This window comes from Psammomys obesus, unplaced genomic scaffold (genome assembly GCF_907164565.1).
Source record: "Psammomys obesus unplaced genomic scaffold, mPsaObe1.curated_primary_1811, whole genome shotgun sequence".
NCBI classification, from domain to species: domain Eukaryota; kingdom Metazoa; phylum Chordata; class Mammalia; order Rodentia; family Muridae; genus Psammomys; species Psammomys obesus.
In genome coordinates, this window is record NW_026593286.1 from 28321115 (window position 1) to 28341459 (window position 20345).

At 38.8% G+C, this 20345-nt stretch overlaps 1 protein-coding gene across 1 annotated transcript in view; it reads right to left on the reverse strand.

Moving 5' to 3' along the window:
• Positions 1–20345, reverse strand: part of Pard3b (par-3 family cell polarity regulator beta) — a 517239-nt gene that overhangs the window by 418939 nt on the left and 77955 nt on the right. The window contains exons 7-8 of the mRNA XM_055616796.1: positions 19704–19843; positions 17769–17897 (exon numbers count right to left, since the gene is read on the reverse strand). Of these exons, the coding sequence (XP_055472771.1) occupies positions 17769–17897; positions 19704–19843 (269 nt within the window). The remainder of the gene's footprint in view (positions 1–17768; positions 17898–19703; positions 19844–20345) is intronic.

Below are 20345 nucleotides of genomic sequence, written 5' to 3' on the forward strand. Positions count from 1 at the left end.
TCAACATACATAAAATCATACAAAACTCACAGAATGCTGCAGGATATTTGGTCCCATTATGAACCCCGAAATTGTGCGCTGTAAAAACCTGTCTTTTGTTTGGTGTGGTCAGCCGTAATACATAGCTTTAATGCAAGAACTTTCTGTTTATTGTAAACAGGTGATTATGGTGTGGTTCAGCCCTAACACACACCTTTAATCCTTGAGCTTTCTGTACACAGCATTTAATAAAGCTAACTGTAGGTCAAGAGGTGGAGCAAGTACCCAGCTTACAGGGATTAACAGAAAGGAGGGACTTTGTAAGAAAGGTATTTAAGAGAGCATGGAGAAAAAGTGAGCTTTTTGAGCTTTGGCTCTTTAGGGCTTTCAGTCTCTAGCCCTTGGGTTTTTGCTGTTGGCTTTTTCTTCCTGAGCTGTTGGGTGGGTTAGTAGGCTTTTTCCCCCTCGGCTGTCAGCTGACCTGGCAAGCTTTTAGCTTTCTGCTTTTGGCCTTTTTCTTCTGGAACTTCAGCTAAGTAGGAAGATAATCAGCTCATAGTTTCTCTGCGTCTCTGAACTAGCAGGTTTTCACCCCTCCCCACAAAGAAAAATAAATTCAGGTTCAGCTTACTAAGAAAGTCTTCCAGTGCTTCAGGAACGTTGCACATGTGCAAAACTCACTAGGAAAATCTCTCACGTTATTTTAGAAAGAAACAGAAATGAAAACTTAAAATAAATGATCTTTCTTTTATTTTCTTCATTTTTTGAACAGTGGTAATTAACATTTATTCAATACTGCTCTCAGTCATCTGTCTCCCCTGGGAGAGCACTTTCAATTAAACCTTTTATTTCACCCAATGAAATAATGCCTGTCCTCATTGACCACTGCACTTCTTATTCCTGGATTTATGATAATCTAATGCACATCTCCTCACAGTGAAAATGGCCTTTTGTATCCTGATTGTTCTCAGACTAGCAGAGAGGAGAAAAACAAAATCATTCCCTGCGGAAGCGAGGAAGGAAGCTGCATTTGTTTAACACAGTGAGGGGCCTTTCACTACCTGCCCAATGGCCTTGACCATCTCTCTGCCCTGGCCTCTCCATGTGCTGGCTGGCCCCTGCCCGGCTGGGAGCTCCTGATAAGAGAGGCCAACTCCCCTGAGAGCCATTGAGAGCTGAAAGAAGAAGCAACACAATCCCTGGGTTATATTTTCAAAGGTTTGTGAAGGAAAGAGGCATTTACATGTGAGAGTGATTCTTTTCTTCAAGGAATTCTACAGGTTAAAGAGGAGAGACTCTTGACTTCTTGAAGACAGTGGAGGTTGGGCTTTGAGCTTCAGCCCAGCCACCAGGGAGGGGTAGCTTTTTGTCTTTATTTTCCTCTCAACCGGGATACACAGTAAGTACTTGGTGTCTGCTGTAGAAGCACACAAATAATAGTGACATGTTATTAACTTCACCACCGCGAAAAATTACTTATTTATTTACAGTCACACTCAGTTATGCAGCGGAGGGGGGGGCGACAAGGCTGGATCTGGAGTCTTTGCATCTCAGTGACACAGGGAGCAAGTCACTGGCATGTAGAGAAATCTAGCACCAACAAATCAGCAGCCTTCATCTTTGTTTAATTTCTTTGCATGCCTACACAGCACATAAAATTATCCAGTTAATAATTGCATTAATATTTATTTATATAATTTATTTACAGCCCGCCTAGTACAAAGAGAAGCTGAGGAGTTCTGTGTTTGTGATTACACTGAAAATATCTGCCAAATTCTCAACAAGTCACTAGAGTTGAACACACACACACACACACATTATTCTAATAGAACAATCCAGAAACCAAATATTTTTAGCATTAAAGATGATTTAAACCTTAATGAAGAATATTTATAATCCAGTCATTTTCTTTATGTCATAAGGAAACAAGTTTTAAATAACTATTGGCTGTGGACATTACACAGTAATTCTTCATTAGAAATCACATTGAACATTGAGTTTTCTTGGAAACTTGGTACTTGCAACTTGAACAATTTTTTTTTCCAAAAGAAATAATAGAAAATTTTGTACGGACTTTAGTTTGCCTACAGAAACTCCATGGTACTCCAAACACACCTGCCGATATGGGATGGTTTACATTCTAATGGAGAAGCTGTACTAAATATTGTCTTGGGAAATTCACCAAAATTGCAGCTGAGAATAGAAAGGACTACCTGTCCTTGCACACAGTCTGTGGAAGTAAAACTACTTATGGTGGCCACAGTAGCAGTGACATCAGAGAGGTCCAAAGGAGGAGCTCCTTCTGTACCAATTACTATGGCAACTAGTGCTGTCATGGCAGAAGGTCAAAGGCATAGCCATGAGAAAGATAACTGTTGGCAATTTGCTAGCTCTCCACTTACTTAGGAGATGGCAATCTGAGGGTCAAATGCTCCCTGGGCATGCAGAAGTGTGGAAGAAAAACACAGGCGGAGAAGGACTCCTGCTGCCCATTTTTATGTACAGATCATTCATAATTCAGGTCCTGTCTGAACTGAGTGTCACGCCAAGATTTCTTGTACAAAAATTCAAAGAGCAGTGTTTTGGAAGAGGAAGAATTTCAGGAGACCATTTACTTCAATCTCCTTTTATAGATAAGAAAGTTCATTTTGTTTGTTCATTATAAAATTGCTTTTATTTAATGATTTTAGTAGTGTTACCTTATAATTAATGGACACAATTCAGCTCTTACTTCCTCATCCCAGTTCAGAGTCTGATTGTCTCAAAGAGTAAATATCAATGGTTGGAGAAAAAAAATTGATAAGCTCGTGTCTTTAGGGACAGTGAAGGCTGACATAGTCAGAGGCTGTTTTTCTATGTCAAGAGTTCATATGGTTGAAATGTCGTTGAACAATATAGGAGAAAGGGGAATGTTTTACCAACTTTGTATTTCTAGCAGTGCACTCAATAAATAATTCTTGAATGAAATTAACATAATAAATCTAAACAAACAATCCAAACCCAAGCAATCAGAGGCATTCCTGGGGCTATACTTCAGTTCCCATGTCCCCATACTCCTGACTAGTATTCCTTTAACTTGTAGGAAAGCATCCAATCCAATCTTAGTAACATAATATAGTAGACTGTAACCAGATTAGCCCCAGTGAATTATCTTTTTGGGATATAACTTTGGGGCCTGTTTCCATCCACAGTGAGAATCTGTTTACCTATGACTGACCCCTTTTTTGGCCTTAAGACTCTATCTAAGAGAGAAAGGCAGAGATCCCACTAGGCAACTTCTCACTTTCCTTCTTGTGGCTCTGATAAAATACCCCAAGAAAGCCACTCAGGAGAAACAGTTTCTCTTGGTTCATAGTATGAGGTTCCAGTCCACCAGGTCTGGAAGTTAACAGTAATGGGAGCTGGGTGTGGCTAGTCACATTGCATTCAGGCAGGAGTAGAGAGTGAGGAGTGGTGGTGACCTGCTCACTTTCTCCTTTTATTCAGTATAGGACCCCAGCCTAGGGAATGATGCCGCCCACATCTAATCTGACCTTAATTAACATAATCATAATTTTGTCCTGAAGTTTGACTCTTTGATGATTCTAGGTCATATCAAGTTGGTTATTAATATCAACCCTCACACCACTGTAGTTCTTACAAACACTACAGCTTCTGGAGTCAGTGTCCTGAGAATGCTGCACAAGGATTTGCCTAGTCTTCAGAAGATGAGAACCCCCCAGAAAGAAGAAACAAGGTAGTGATACTCAAGAGCTGGCAGCAAGGGACAGACATGAAAGAGAGGTCATCAGGAAGAGCTTGCCAGCCTTGGAGATAGCAGAGCTGAATGCAGGTGCATCGCTAAGTCTTCACAAGACCGCCAAAAGCACCGCTCATACTGCTCACAGAGCTATGAGAAGGAATCAATCATTGTTGTGAGACTTTATGTTTGGGGGGTGGTTTGTCAAACAAAAGATAACTCCAAACATAGAACATGAAGAAAAAGGCATCCGTTAGACCTTAAGTTCATGTTGGATTGGCTTTCTATGTTGGTTTTAGAAAAAGTGTCATGACAGCAAAGGTTATCTGTGGAGTTTTATGAGTAGCTGACAATACCATCAGGAGAACTGAAGTACTTCTTCCTGCTCTGATTCATATGTCAGTTTTTCCTCCACTGCTGTGGCTTGTTTTTGTTTTGTTTTGTTGTTGTTGTTGTTGTTTGTTTGTTTGTTTGTTTGTTTTTTGCCACTTCCCAAAAGGCTTTTCTCTCCTTATTCTTTGAATCTATCAAGGGCCTACCATTCTCATACATGTAATATTTCATGATTTGAAATTTCTTTGACTTTGGCATTCCCTTGACCTTTAAAGGGCTTTGCTTTCTTTATATAACTTCTCCTTCACTGTTGATCTCTCAGATTCTACTTTGAGCTTGTATAACTGTGTCCCATCTATTAGCTTTCCCCACGGATGATAGGCCTGTTCAGATTCACTTCCCTAACAGAACTTAGCATGTGTCAGCAATCATGTTTTAGCATGTTTCTGAATATCCAGTTCATGGCACAGTGTGTAGCAGAAATAACTACTCAATAAACATTCTATCAGCTAGGCAGGGGATCATGGGAGTTCAGATAATGCCATTGCACATGGAGTCCCATTTTATCCTGAAGGTAATGGAGGATCAAAAAGATAGTCTTCCTGAATGTCAATTTCTCTTTGAGCATCATGGAAGAAAAGATGGAGTGAAACTAATTATGAAGTCGATAGATTAGATGTTTTTCTGTTTCATCGTTTTGGCTTGTTTTCTTTCCATATTAAGTTGGGTATATTTATTTTTCTCTCTAGTGAGAAGTCAAATGTCAAAAGGTAAAGAACACAGCTACTGGGAAATGGGAACAAAGGAGAGGGTTGTCCTCAGATCAGGATGAGGGTAGGTACCACATCCAGGGATGCAGAGGCAGACAGTTCCATGATCCAGCACTACTGGCTCTCTTACTATCCAGGTTTGGGTTTCTGTTGTTATGATGAAACACCATGACCAAAAGCAAGTTGGGAAGAAAAGGGTTTATTTGGCTTATACTTCTACATCATAGTCTATCACTGAAGAAAGGAACTCAAACAGGGCAGGAACCTGGAGGCAGGAGCTGATACAGCAGCCATGGAGGAGTGCTACTTACTAGCTTGTTTCCCTATGGCTTGTTCAGCCTGCCTGCTTTCTCAAAGAATCAGGGACCACATTCCAAGAGGTGCCCCACCCACAACGGGCTTGTCCTTCTCTCATTACTCACTAATTAAAAGAAAATGCCCTACAAGCCTGCTTTTAGCCCACTTGTATTGAGGTATTTTCTCAGGTGAGGCTCCCTTCTCTCCAAAGACTCTAGCTTGTGTCAAGTTTCACAAAACTAGCCAGCACATTCAACAAATACTCAGACTCAGAAGCACCCAGAGCTGGCAATAAGGCTGCCCTCGGAGGCAACAATTTACTAAGGCTTTATCCAGGTCTTCTTACATGCTAGGCAAGTATTCAACCAATGGCACACTTAAGCTTTCTCCTCAGTCCTGGAAATAAATATATTCAGTAACTGAGAGATAACATCAGAGTGGTATTTGTGTCCGACAACAACGACAAAAACAGAAGAAGAAGAAGGAGAGAAAGAAGAAGAAAAAGAAAAGAAAGAAAAAGAAAACTATCAGAAACATCTCAAGCTGCTCAGCAATCCTTCCTCAAGCCCTAAGCCACTAAGAAATGTAAAGAATTAATTACCAAAAGACTAGGTGATAAAAGTCCTCTGTATAACTCAATAAGTGGCCAGGAAACATAATTGAACTCCTTTATAATTGAATATCCTGCCATCCAGGGCAGATTTAAAGAAGGGTAAACTTAAAGAGACATAACAATATTAAATGTTCTTTTGTCTTTTTTTTTTCTAAAACACTCTTTTTTCAAAAAAGAACCAGGAATTTAGTCGTGCCTCACTTAGGCAGCAATAATAGTTGAATAATAGTATATGAATTGTACATGGGTGTCTTGATTTAAATAATTATAATATCTTAAAGAAAAATGCATCTTAACCTCTGCGATGTTTTATTATATGTGACAAGTTCAGTGAAAGGGCACCTATCTACTGTTGCATTATGTGTCCCGTGTCTGCACACTCATTAAAAATAATGAGAACATATTTAAAAGTCATTGCCCAGAGAATCTTCAGGGACGGGGCACAGGAAGAGGTAAGTGGCAACAGATTGTTAGTTAAGTGTCTATCTTTGTTTTATCAGACCTTAGGAAAAAATGCCAGTGATCTGAAGTCGGTATTCTCTACAGATAAAGATCACCTACTCTCCGGGGAAACGCAGCCCGTGAAGCATGTTGAGGGATCTCTAAGTACACTTTCCAAACGAAATGGACTGCGGGGGCAGCTTCGAATATGTGTTTACTCTGCTACAGCTGGAGAAGTCAGCCATGATCAATTAAGACCACACTTTCGTTCCCTAATTGTCAAATATCCTTTACACAACGAGCACGTTGTCTTATCTCACACCAGATCTACCTTTGTGAGCACACTGATCACAGACGTGGAGGCAATTAAGGGAATCAAGATCATCCCCAGAGTTCTGTGTCCAACTTCTCACGCAGCTGCTCCATAGCAACAGCTGGTATAAATTAATGGTAACATTTGGCTAACTAGATGACAAGGGGGACATAGCGGGTGGTGGGTTGGTCAATATATTACTTTTTTTTTTTTTGGAGCTGTTTAAATATGTATTTTAGGAAATTTCTGTTCCACTTCTAGTCTCATGAAGCCTAATAATAGTGGCAGTAGCCACTAACAAGACATAACATCTGCACTGTAAAAGTAGAACTGAAACTCACAGCTCATCCTTGTTAGCTTCGAGAGAACATGTAATTAGAGGCCTCAGCACTCTGAAGTGCCTTGAGATCTTTGAGCCTTCCCCATTCCGCTACCTTCGGTCTGCAACAAAACCAGTCTCATGATAAAAGCCATTAAGCATTTTCTTTCTGACACCTGCAAGCCACAGGCCCAGGCACAATGGGCAGTACGTCCTCCATCTGTTTCAATGAAGTTCAAGCAGAGCATTTATCATCATCTATTTTATCAAGCTTAGATTTTGCTGACAGGGTTCAGGAGCATTCTTTCAGGTATAAGTGTTTCCCAGAGAGCAGCAAATGACTATTAATCCCTCAGCCTTGCGGTTGGTGAGTGCATTCAAAAGGCTGGCAGAGATGAACTCCAGAGTCAAGTCAAAGGAGGCACAGCATTTCTCTCTGCAAAGGGAAATCTTATTTTAAAATAGTTCTGCTTTAGTAGGGGTGGTGTGTATGTCTGGTGGGGGTGTGGGTAATTATCTAGCTTGAAGCTGTTGGGGTGCATGGGCAGTAAGGCAAAACTGTGTCCCTCAAATGGACTTTAAGGGAGAATCCTCAATTTAACCATCATATGCCTATGCATAATCAGGCATGCATATAATTAACACCAGATGCATCATGGGAGGAACAGAATATGTACAACAGAAAAGAACAATTGTATAACCTAACCCACCAATCAAAACCCAGAACCGTTCTCACTATACCCTTTCCTTTGAACCCCACAAAAAGAAGTATATCTGTGTGGGCTTTTATCCCAATTTTTTGAACATGAAAACAAGAACCTGGCAACACCTGCCTCTGACCACTGTTGACAGAATAGGAGGAGAAAATGGTGGCCAAACAGGGGCAATGGAAAGTTCCTTATTCGGCAGGCAGCATCAGATGTAGCGGACAGAGGGACAAGGAGAACTAAGAAAAACAGATACCAAAAACGCCTGTAGTCTCCAAAACATTTCCCTTCGGCTGTGTCTAAAGTCAACAAGTCACAAGGTGGCATGTAACAGATTCTGAGCACAATCAAATTGAGTGTGGAAATTTAAACGCACAATCGAATTGGGCTCGAAGTCAAGTACAATTGAGTTTGCCTAAATGGATCAGGTGTAATTGAGTTGGGTAACTGGATTGTACTAACCACTGGCCCTTTGCCAGAATGAGGGGCTCCTGGCCAAAAAGCCACAACTCAATTGGGCTTGGAATTTTCACAGAATATTTTTCAGAGAACTTCAAATTGTTCACAGGACACAGAAGTAGGATATGGAATTCGGTGGTTGAAGCTTATCCAACTACAGCCACAGGCTTCTCCCAACACTTCCAGTCTTTACCATGAAGCTATTTTCCAACCATTCTTTAGGTTGAGTAAACACTGAAATCATCAGGAGTGTGTGCTGAACAAAGCTCTATGTCCAACCTCTGAAGTCTCTGCCTCAGCAGGTCTGGAGGGAAACAGAATCTGCCTGTCTGTCTGTTAAGTCCATCAGTGATTACCAATACCACAGGCTCTGAGACACTGTAGAGAACCGTTATTCTAACAAACTCACTGTAGCTATTGTTGAAGCATTTGGAAATGCTTTCAAACGATCTCTAACATTTCCGAACCTAACAATAAAACTTGGTACTGCCATGTGTTCACAAGCAAACCTGACAACTGGACTGTGTATCTTTAAAACTTATGGATGTAGCCATTTACATTCGAAATAGCTGCCTGCTTCATACCGTCCCAAGCTGTTGCTGAAATTAGAAATTGCTTCTGTTCAAAACACAAGGAGAATCCCTGCATACATTTTGATTTGGTTTAAAACTGTCCATCAGAGATAAGATGGACATTAGAAACCTTACCAGCTCTAGTAATAAATGGCACTCATTCTTTCACTCAGCCTACAAACCCTGTGCTATTGGGCACAGGAAATATCAATGGTGGTGAGCATTCTTTGGCACTGACTGCATGTTAGCAGCTGTGCTTGGCTAATTCTTAAATCAACCCTACAAGCTACATGGTGTTTTGATCCTTGCTTGACAAATGTGAAAACACTGGTACCAAAAGGTTGAGTGCGATCAAAGCAGGACTTTACATGTAGTCCATAAGACTCCCAAATGCAGATCCTAATGGGCCTTTCTCTACAGTTCTCGAGGTCTTGTGGAGAAAGGAACTTTTACAGAAGGGTCTCAGCAAATATCCCAACATCTCTTTGCCCTTTCAAAGTTATTCCAAATGATGCAACTTCTCATGTTAGTCCTGTGCTCAAGAAACTGTGCAGTTAGGGTTTCTAAAATCAGCCGGACAGATTTAGTACTTTCTAATCTCTGAGTAAGTGAAGACAGTATATTCTTCCAAGACCCATCACAAATGCTTTCATGCTCACAAAATTTTTGATCCAGAACATTCACAGAATCCTACAATGCTAGATTTGTATCATTTGCTTCACTACCAACTCTTCTTTATGGACTCAAAGGTCCTTGAAGAGAGGAATGCATCTTATTCAGCTCTGGAGTCTGTATCTTGGAGGCTTGATTTGGATCTCCGTGGTATGGCCACTAGAACATTGCATTTCCTCCAGCAAATAACTGCAAACCCTAAGCTCCCTCATGCAGATAATCATGGTTTAATGCAATGAGTCATACCCATGCCAAAAGACAGGAAAGGAGGGAGAAGACCTGGAAACAAGTGATTTGGTGGAAACTTGAAGAGAAGAGAGCATAATGAAGGAATTTTGATTAAAGATCATTATATATGTATGAAACTATAAAGAAAATCCAACCAAAAAACTCAACACGTATCAGCTGAACAGAAATGTAGTATGAAGGAAATGGAAATTCTGCAGAAAGCTCAAGTGGAAACTGTCATCTAGCACCCCATCTTCAATCTTCAATCACTTAGAGATTTCATTGTTAGAATCTATGCAACACAGCAATGCATTTTTTTTTTACACAAAAATTTTAATTGCAAACCAGAACTATTGAACTTTGGTTTATAGAAAAATAATTTTGAAATTATCCTTCAATTCCTGCTACTTATTCACAAACAGCCACTATTATATCCCTTCTTCCTAAAGTACCTTGGTTAATTAAGCATGGAATCATTTGAATCAAATAGCCAAGGGGAATAAAATAATATATCAGTTAAATGAGGTTCATCTAAGATTTCATACCAAAATCCTTCCATGATTTATGATATTAAATAATTTGACATTTGGACATGCCATTTATTTTTTTTTCCATCTAATAATAAGCTAAGAAAAGCCTGAAGGATGTGAAATGAAGCTACATCTCATTTGCTAAGATGAGGTCATGGGCACAGGTACCTATGGTAAAATCGGAACACTAAGCCCAGTGACAATGGAAGCAGCCTCCAGATAATGTGTACACCATTTGTGGTTCACAGAAGCAACGATCCCGAGTGAAGGTCAGATCAGCATGACAAACATGGCTGCGTTTTGGTTCTCTGTCATGCAGTGTGGGAGAAACTTGCTTGAAACACAGTTAATCCCACTTGCACAGGCCAGCATTTAATAGCAGCCAAATGTGGCGGATAGAAATTATAAATGCATTTGAAAATGTCTCAGCTCGTTTTGCCCACCAGGGCTGCTGTGATTTTCAGGATAATTTAAAGACAAGGCAGCAAGTCAGAAAATGAAATGTTAAAGAGTTTAACAAAGAAAGGGCAGAATGTTCTTTCCTCACTAATAAATGAAGGAACACATGCAAATACATGCACACGTTCATACATGGAAAACAGTTCAGCATCTCAGTCTCTCTGTCTCTGTCTCTCTCTGTTTCCCTCCTACTTCCTTCTCCCTCCCCTCTCCTGTCCCCTCAAAATCAAGGCAATTATGTTGATTAGTTTTTTTTTTTGTCACAAACCTAGACTTATCAAAGAATAAGAGAGCTTCAGTTTAAGAAGTTAGTCTTCATCAGAATGGCCCATGGGCAAGCCTGTGGGGCACTATCTTGGTTGCTAATTGAGGGAGAAAGGCTCAACCCACCATGGTTGGTGCCATGATCAGGGCTACCTAAAAAGGCAGCTGAGCATGGCAGAGGGCAGCAACCCTTGGTGGTTTGGGCTCAAAGTTGTTGCCTCAGCTTCCCTCAATGGTAGACTATTACCAGTAAGTTAAAGTGAACCCTTTCTTCCCCATGCTGCCTTTGATCATTGTTTTATCACAGCAATAAGGAAGCGAACTCCGTCAGGAGTGAATAGAAACTCTTTGGTTCTTTGGGCTTTTTTTTTTTTTTTAATAAATAGAAGGATTCTCTTGTCTTACTTTCTGTATAAAAAAAAAAAAAGCAAATAAAAAGAATGTCAAGTGGCAAGGCTAAGAAAAGAACTTGTGGCCACATCTTTCATATGACAGACCCTCAGCCAGTCAAGTAACGCAGTACTCACTCTGAGTGGAGGTGGCAGACTTAGCAGTTTTCCTTGTCCATTCTATCCCCAGCACCAATCCCAAAGTATCTGCTACAAAAAAAAAAAACGTTCTTTATGTGGCTGCTTCTCAAACATACACTTACCCCACCAGGGGGTGAAGACATCAAAGTGTCTTCCATTCTAGACTCTGGAAGGACACCTTTTGAAGCAGTCATTTCAGCAAGAATACTGGATACAGCTAAATCATTATGATGTCGCCACACGTATTCCTTTTATTTGATTGTCAACACAGCTTGAAACACTCAAAAAAGGCTGGCTTTTCCATGCCACAAAACTTGTGACACTACATACTCACTCAGGAGGAAGACAGGAAGGTGCACACATAATAAGTTCAGGAGCGTACTCTCCAGTGTCAGGTTAGGAGAAATGACCAGAAAATGGATGCCGAGACATTTGGAATAGCAGGGGCATGTCTGAGAAAGAGTCCAAGATTGAAACTTCCCGTAGACCTGCTGACCACCTGCTCCTTTGACTGTAAGCATTAAGACTCACCAAGAAGCTAAAGATAACAAGAAAGCAAGGGCCATTTAGCTGCCAGAGAGCAGGTCAGACAGGGCTGTTCAGAAGGGCCAGAGCTCTGGTGAAACAGCCTGACTTAGTAAAGAAGAGAAGACCTTCCTCAGAACAGGAAGAATAAACGGAGTTTGCTTCCTTCAAAGGAGATAGAAGAGACAAAAGCAGGAAGTACTGTCCTTCCTCCATCCCTCAAGCTCTCAGGGGAAAGTCAAGTGTGTGCATCAATCATGTTAAGGAAGAAGAGACCGAAGCGACAGCGCTTTCCCTGTCAGAAAGGAAAGCACAGAGCTGTTATCTCCCAGCACGCTGCTCCTTGGTTCGCTCTTCCTAAGAGTTCAGGGCGTGCTACACAATCAAGTAATTGCTATGGAGATAGCCTCGTACATATAAACATGACCTTCTTCTAAACTTGCTGCATGGTTCATGCTTTTTAGTGCTCCAAGCAGCCTATTAGGCTGTAGAAAAACCAAAATCAAAACAAACAAACAAAACCAAAACAAACAACAACAATCTTTGTTTATTTCTCCTAAATGAAGATTCTGGGTTCCTATGAAGTAGTTGCTTTTAGGCACCCCAAATCCTTTCTTTGCTATGATGGCAGAACTATGTCATGTATTTGGATATTTTATTGTCAAATACTGAGATCCTAAATATTTGCCCGATTGCTTTTAAAGAATTAATGCTAATCACATGTCTCAACTATTCCATATAAGATAAAACACAACGAGAACAAATAATTTATTTACATCTATAATCTCATAGTTGCACAATTAATTTAATATGTTCCCTGGTGGGCTCAGTCTATGATGTCATCCTGGAACAGAAATCAAATTTCACTAAAGTCTATTAAATGAGAGCAAAATAATATACAGAGACAGTCTCACTTATAGAGCTGATGGGCTATAAAATTGTGTTTGGTATTTATTATTTTGGAATCCCAGAATACATTTTAAAATAATAAATAGGAAAGCTACACTGTTCAAAAGAGGTGGTTGTTCTCAGCCAGGACTTTGTAAATTGTATCTAAAGTGGAATAATATATTCACACACTTCTACCAAGGAAGGAATGGACTAGAAGCAATAATTGGAGCTCATGGTACCGACAACTTAAAAATGGACATAGATGATGCTTCAAACTTTGTATGTATTATCGCCTTTAATCCTCACAAAAACATCACCCAGTTTAGGAAAATAATCTCAGAGTGATTTCTGGACAGCTCCCAGTCGCACAGAGAAGTGGTCAATACAGAGATAGAGTAGGGGGAGTTGTGGGGGAGTTGTGGGCTCCAGAGATTATTCCAGGGATTAGGAGACCTCAAGTATCCCTTTCCTTTTCTTTGAGGGAACTTGAACACCTTATGCAACTGTGCTGGCATTCACTTTCAATTTAGAAATTGAGAGGTAAACGTATTTGGATGTTTAAAAATTACATTACTGAATTTGGGAAAATTACATGTGCAATTTTTTTAAATAAAAAAATATCTTTTGAGCTGCAAATTCAATAGTACATGCCTCTTTCCTTCTTGCCTAGATGAAAAAAATAATAATAGAAAGCATATAGAAAAAAGAATTAGCCTTAGGGTCAGAAATTACAAAGGACAAATGGAAGGGAGCTGAAGGAGCCACCAGATAAAAATGGAGGATTCTGGGGGTATAAGCGACCAGTGGAAAGAAGCAAGACCCATGTTCTTATGGCTTATACTGTTCATTCTACCTCCTTCTTTTTAATCTTTATTATAGATCTTCCTACAGTGTGTGGATGGGCAGGGGGACAAACAGAAGGACAATGGGAAAGAAAGAAAAGGAGAGAATGGAAATTCCATGCCAAAAATACCTGGGAGGGAAGGAAGTCTGTGGATAATATAAGGAGCATTACCAGGAAAGAGCAGTAATTCAGTGATTCTCATATATGTGTACAACACTTAAGAGCCAAATGAAGAGTACAGAAAAATAGGTTTGTTTATGGCAAGGTGGGAGTGGGCGGTGAGTATCCTTGCCAAGAAACGTGTTGAGATCAGAAGATAACTTGCAAGAGTTCTCTTTCCTTCATGTGGATCCTGGAGACAGAACTCAGGTCATCAGGTTTGGCAGCGCCTTTACCTGCCGAGTCATCTCATAGGTTCAAGACTTTTGATAGAAGATGGGGCAGGCTGGATTCTAAGTCATTCATTTCCTCTTTGTATATTTGCACAGTTGAGAAATTCTTAAAACATTACCCTCTTCCAACCTTGCTTTGGGCAAAGATCAATGCAAGTTTGAAAATGAGTTTTAATTACTGTTATACTCCTAGAATCTCCAACTTTTTACTGAGAAGGTAGTAGGTGATTTGTTGACCCGATGAATAAATTAATGCTTTAAAGCAAGGCAGTATATTTATTTCCCAATCAATATAATATCACTTCACATATTTGATAACAATTACTTCCAAACTGACCCTTAGATACCAAATCATCTCCCAACTCAACCCCACTGATCACTCACTCACCTCTGGAAACCCATCCTGTCACTTATATTTGCCCTTGTCAGTTTATTAAAGATTCAAAGGAAATAAAAATTCAAACCAAGAGGCAACCAAGAGTCCTTTGATTGCACAGTCTTTGCTGTTGTTAGGTATAAAATTGTCTACATCCTTTTAAATTGTCTACATCCATGATAAGAGCAAAGTATTTCAATAAATAAATAAATATGTATGCATAATAACATAAAGCTCCAACATTTTAGGTGTATTTCTTCTAGATTATTTTTCAAGGCTTTAATTTGCTAATGTTCCATATATAATTTTTATGCCCTATATATCTCAATTAAAATCGTGCCATAGATTTTTCTTAAATTACAAACAATTCTTCAATAAATATCATTTTATGTTACTGATTATATTTCAATGGAGAAATACCTATTTATTTATCTAACCAACAGCTTGGAGCTGTTCAGCATCAGACATGTTTCTATGCTGTATGAGGGGAAAAGTCACTGTACATGAATTTTTTTACATCTTTGATTATCAAATTAGAAAAACTTACTAGATAAGTAATTTCTGGGTAGGAGAAAATTCATTTTTAATGAATTCTCTTCCTACAACACCTCCCTCAGAGCTTAGACCAGGTTCAATTTCTTCATCCAGTGTAATTACAGTGCTCTAATAACCTCTTCATAATCTTCATGTCCATTTTGAAGACTTTGGTGTATTTTTATTTCCATTGATTTAAAATTTTTCTTTTTAAATTAATATTTTATTAATCATTTAGAAAAATATTCTTAAAAGTAATTTTACATACTTTAGAATAAAGACATCAATAAGTAAGAACTTCACACACACACACACACACACACACACACACACACACAAATTAACCAGACCCAAAGTCTATACACTTTTGTAAGTACTGATGCCTGTTAGAAGAGGCATTCTGAATGACTGTGCAGCTTCACATGAAATTTTATACTCTTAGTATCAAATATATCTTATGCATATATCCACTGCCAAAAAATTAGCTTTTTATTTTTTAATGACTTATCTCTCTCTGACTAAAGGGAAAATTTTATAGATTTCAATCATCCTCTCCCAGAATGCCTCACAAATCTACCCCTACTTTCCTAACTATCCAACTTCATATCTTACTCCTTTGCCTCCTTTTCTTTTCCTTCTCCCTCTTCTTCCTCCTCCTCCTACACCTTCTTCTTTTTCTTTCCTTTCTTCAATTTCTTCAAAAGTCCAACAACTCCAATTTCTCTTGCTCAAATACTCTTGGGTATAGGGATAACCCCTGGATCATGGCTGTCTTACCCTTAAAGAAAATGTATTCTCCTTCTACAAGAAGCAATCAATTGCCAACAGTTATTCGAGAGGGGTAAAACTTCCCATCCCCTTCTCCCTTGGATGATGGAATTTTATCTGGCTTGAGCTTGCACAGGTGTTGTGCATGCTGTCAGAACGATTGAAACTTTACATGTGGCCACCCACTGATTCTATCGTGAGTTCACATGTGTAACTGCTCTGTTTACTGTTTCATTGTGGTCACCCACTGATTCTGTTTCTTATGATCTTTCTGCCCTTCTCCTCTGCAATGTCCCCTGAGCCTTGTGGAGAGATGTGTGACACAGATGTTCCATTTGGGGCTAGGGATACTGAAGTCTCTTCTTCTCTGCATGTTGACCAGCTTCTTGATGAGAGCTGAGTGATGTGCTAATCTATGGCACAGCAATGTATTTTGAGGAGCCAGTTTAATCCTATGTCCACTTAGAATAGTAATAAATTCCTCCCTAGGGTCTATGACCTATGTACACACAGGTTCTAATATTGCCAGATATAGGTTCCTTCCTATGAAGCAGAACTTAATCAAATCAGAAAGTGTTAATTACTCCTAAAACAATCACTACAGGACATGTTTTGCAAGGTCATTCATTATTACAGGCCCCAGGATCATAGACAGGGAAGACCAATGATTATTTTTCTCCTCTGGCTGCATGCAGAGAACCGCTCACAGCTATGGAAGCTAGCCAGTAGACATTCCAAGTCAGTAGCAAACTGATTTCCTCATGTCCTGTTCAAGTATATGGTATCAAGTATATGGTATCCTCAGCAATAGGGTCTTACTGCCAAGCTCTGGAGGTTAACTAAGAGTAATGGCAATACTCTATAATGTTTGTGGGTCTATGCAGCCCCAATGGCCAACATCTCCTACAGTCAGAATGACTAAGATTTAAAAAATGACAATAAATGCTGGTATGTATATGGAAAAATAGTGGTACTTATTCACTGCTGTTGCGAATGAAAACTGCGGCCACTATTGATATCATATGAAGCTTCCTTTAGAAGATAAAATATATCTATCATATGATCCAGCTATGTCAAAACATCTATATCCTAGTACAGAGATACTTGCACATCTATGTTAATGTCTGCTCTATTCACAAAACCCAGGACATGTAAACAGCCTAGATATCCATCAACTGTTGAATAGATAATGAATATGTAGCCCATTTATGCAATGGAATATTATTCATCTGCTAAAAAAAACAAAATTATTATAAACTTTTTAATTAAATGAATGGAACTTTTATTAATAAATAAAAACATCATATAGTATCATCCTGAGTGAGGTAATCCAAAAGGACAAATATCACATATTTTCTCTCATATGTGGATATGAGCTTTAAATTTTGGCTTTGTGTGTTTCCTATGGAAAATCCACAGAGGTCAAGAAAGTATTAAAGAACTATGGGGTAGCTGTGTGTATGTGTCATCAGGGGTGTGTTAAAGGGAAGGAAGATATACTAAGAGTGCGTAAAGGGGCAGGGAAGAATAGTGGAATTGGAAGGGTTAAACAGGTTGGGGCTGGAAGGATTGAGGAGGGAGAATGGAAAGGGAAAACTAACTCTAGACTTTTTGAGAAAGTCATATGGAGACCTAATAATGCAGACACTTTCATATATATGAAGTCTATGGATTAAGTCCCTATGAACAAACAATGCTCCTATTAGATCTACAGGCTAGTGAATAAGAAGCCCAGTACCCGCTGAGTTACTTCCTTTTGAGTTATTTTTCTTTTACTTATTTACTAACTTTTAATTTTAAAACATACGTAGAGTTCAAGAAAAATTACATTATTCTGCATATTCTTCACCCAGTTTTCTCAATTACCAAAGTCTTCTATCAAGATAGTTCTTCTCAAACTCACTAAAGGTGATCTATAAACTATGTTGCTCATCTAAATCCCAATATAAGCTCAATGTACATTTTACTGAATTACTCAGAAAGCTATTTGTAAAGTATATTTGCGTTTGTGCTCTCAAGGCTCGGTGTAGATGTAAGTCCACTCTGCATCAATAGTTCTACAAGTCTGATACTCCAAGTAAGACAGCACCCCATACCCAGTGTTTGTCATAAAAGTAGGCCATCATTTAATGTCAGTACTCAGCTAGCATGAGTGTCATAAAGATGCTAATCTTTGCACTAAAAGCTCAGGGAGACAGAGGTTTGAACATTACCAGCTCTCGGGGTAGGAAGCTCCCTTCTTGGCGGGCAATGACCAGTGATACTGTCTCTCCCTGTTTGGTGCTCCTCAGCATGGCCACAAGGTCTTCCTGAGTTCTTCCGGTGATATCTCTGCCATTTACCTAATGAGCAGAATCATATGTACAACCACAGTCACAGCATTTCCTACCACCCTCCCCCTCTTTTACCAGAGACAGGCCTTGCTGTGTAGCCAAGGCTGTCCTCGAACTCAGATACTTCTGGCAGAGCTTTTGAGCACTGGGATTATAGATATGTGCTAGCATGCACAGCCCAGGTCCTCAGTGTTTTTGATCATTTGTCTTTTAAGTTCTGTGTTGTGAATAAAGTATGCAACAAATGGGTTCATAAATTCAATGAAGCTCTGAAGAAGTGATACTAAACACATGGGCAAACACACATATATTTTCAATAATAAAACGACCATCATAATTTTGATACTAGACAAACTCAATCAGAAAATTATTTTATATTGGCAATTTTCCTAAGTTATCACATTTTTACAAGGGAAAAAAATTAGACTGAAAAGAGCCAGAAATTAATTCGTCCAATATGTATGAAGTGGATTGCAATATACCAGGCAGAAGTGAATTATTTATCATATGGCAACTTACTCTGGAAATACAAGTGTTTTGGTATAATCCTAAATATTCCTTTTGTCTAGAAAAGTGATGTCATCAGGTTACCATAGGTTACTGGAAATCAGACTCAGAGCCTCATTTGTCAGTTAGAGCATCCTTTGTGATCTAGAACCACATGAAGTGCTAAGCTGTTTCCAAAACATACATTATCAGTGAAAAAGTTTTGAAAACAACTTTTCATGATACATATTTAAAAGCAATCATTCTCAAACAAGATTTCCCAGCAGACTGCCTGACCAGAGCTCTTTATTGAGAGGATAAGGTTATTGGACAGAAATAAATGGGAGAAACAAGCCTCAGATTTGGGGCATTCTAAATAATTCTCTATGCAAAACCAGCTCAGCATTCCTACTCCTGGTTAAATACAAGCAATGCTGATTTGGGTCTGGCAGTGTCAATAAAAGACTTCCCAAAGTTTTGAAGAAACTACTACAAAAACTTGTATGAGACTATGAAATTGTTAGCTCCAACAAAGTATTTAGTAAATACTTATATTAATTCATTTATCGCAGGTAAAAGAAATGAGATAGGAAATATTATTATTTGGTCCCACATCTCTGACCTTCTTGGGGACATGCACAGTTAGGATCCTTCTTAACTAGTTTCATAATTGAAGTCATTATCTTCTCTAAATGTAATAATTTCTAATATATGTTACATTAAAGATTAAACAGTAATATAGTCAGCCCTCAATATCTGTGAATTTGATAGTTAAAATTTAATCAACCAGATCAAAAATAATGAAAGAACTGCATCTGTACTGAACATGGCAAACTTTTTTGTCATAATTTTCTACACAAGACAGGATAAGTGTTGAAATGGCATTTGGATTGTGTTAGATATTATATATCATCTAGGTGATCATTTTTCTTTTATTTTTGATATTATAATTACATCATTTCCCCTTCTGTTTCCTCTCTTCAAACCTTCCCCTCTTTTTTCATTATTATTACATGCATATACTATCATATACTATATATTACTATGTTAATATAATGCTTGTATAATATATATGCATGTAAATTGTTAAAAATAACCTGCTAGGTCTGGACTAAGTAAAAATTTAAGGTATCAAGTATATGCAAATATAATGCTATTTACATATAAGAGTCGGACATCTGCAGTTGATAGTGGTTTTGGATGGTACCCGACCAACAAGAGAGAGATACTGACTACTATATACGTCTATTTATTTACTTAAATAAATAAAAAATTAAGAATAAAAAAATAAAGAAATATTTTACTGAAGACATTAACTTCAATTCTTACCTCCAAAATTCTATCTCCTGATTGTAGGCGGCCATCTTTTATTGCTGCTCCCTTTGGTAAGATGTTTTTTACAAAAATGGGCCCAGGACCATGTATGGAAGAATCTCTGGTTACCACAGTGAAACCAAGTCCTTCAGGGCCTGGCATGCAAGACCAGAAAAATGCACTGTCACCTTTAGCATGGGCAACATTCCATTCACTCCTTTAGTTAACTCTGCCTACCTTATAATAAAGTAGGCCAAGTGAATTATTTACATTTTATGTAGGAGAACTTCTATAGGCTTCAGCTTTCCTGTTCTAAGTAAAGATTACAGCACTAAACAGGCAAATGGCAGCATCAAAGTGAAGTTAGGATGTGACATATTCACATCATACATTTGTTCACTCAGGTTTCACAAGACAATGCATCTCAGCCCTATGGCCAAAGCATTGATCCCGCAGCAATCCGTCTCCCACCTTCGTCTTTCCTCCCAGGCAGATGACTTCCTCTTTTGGGGTTCTTTGAGTCTCAAACAATTGAGTAGTTTGTGGCCCAGCCCTCTGTATCCTGATTGCTTTCCTGCTGTAGCTACTGTCTTGTCCTGAAGGGTCTGGGTGTCCCTTTCCAGTTCTCCTAAATCTCCAATTTCTCCCTTCTACTTT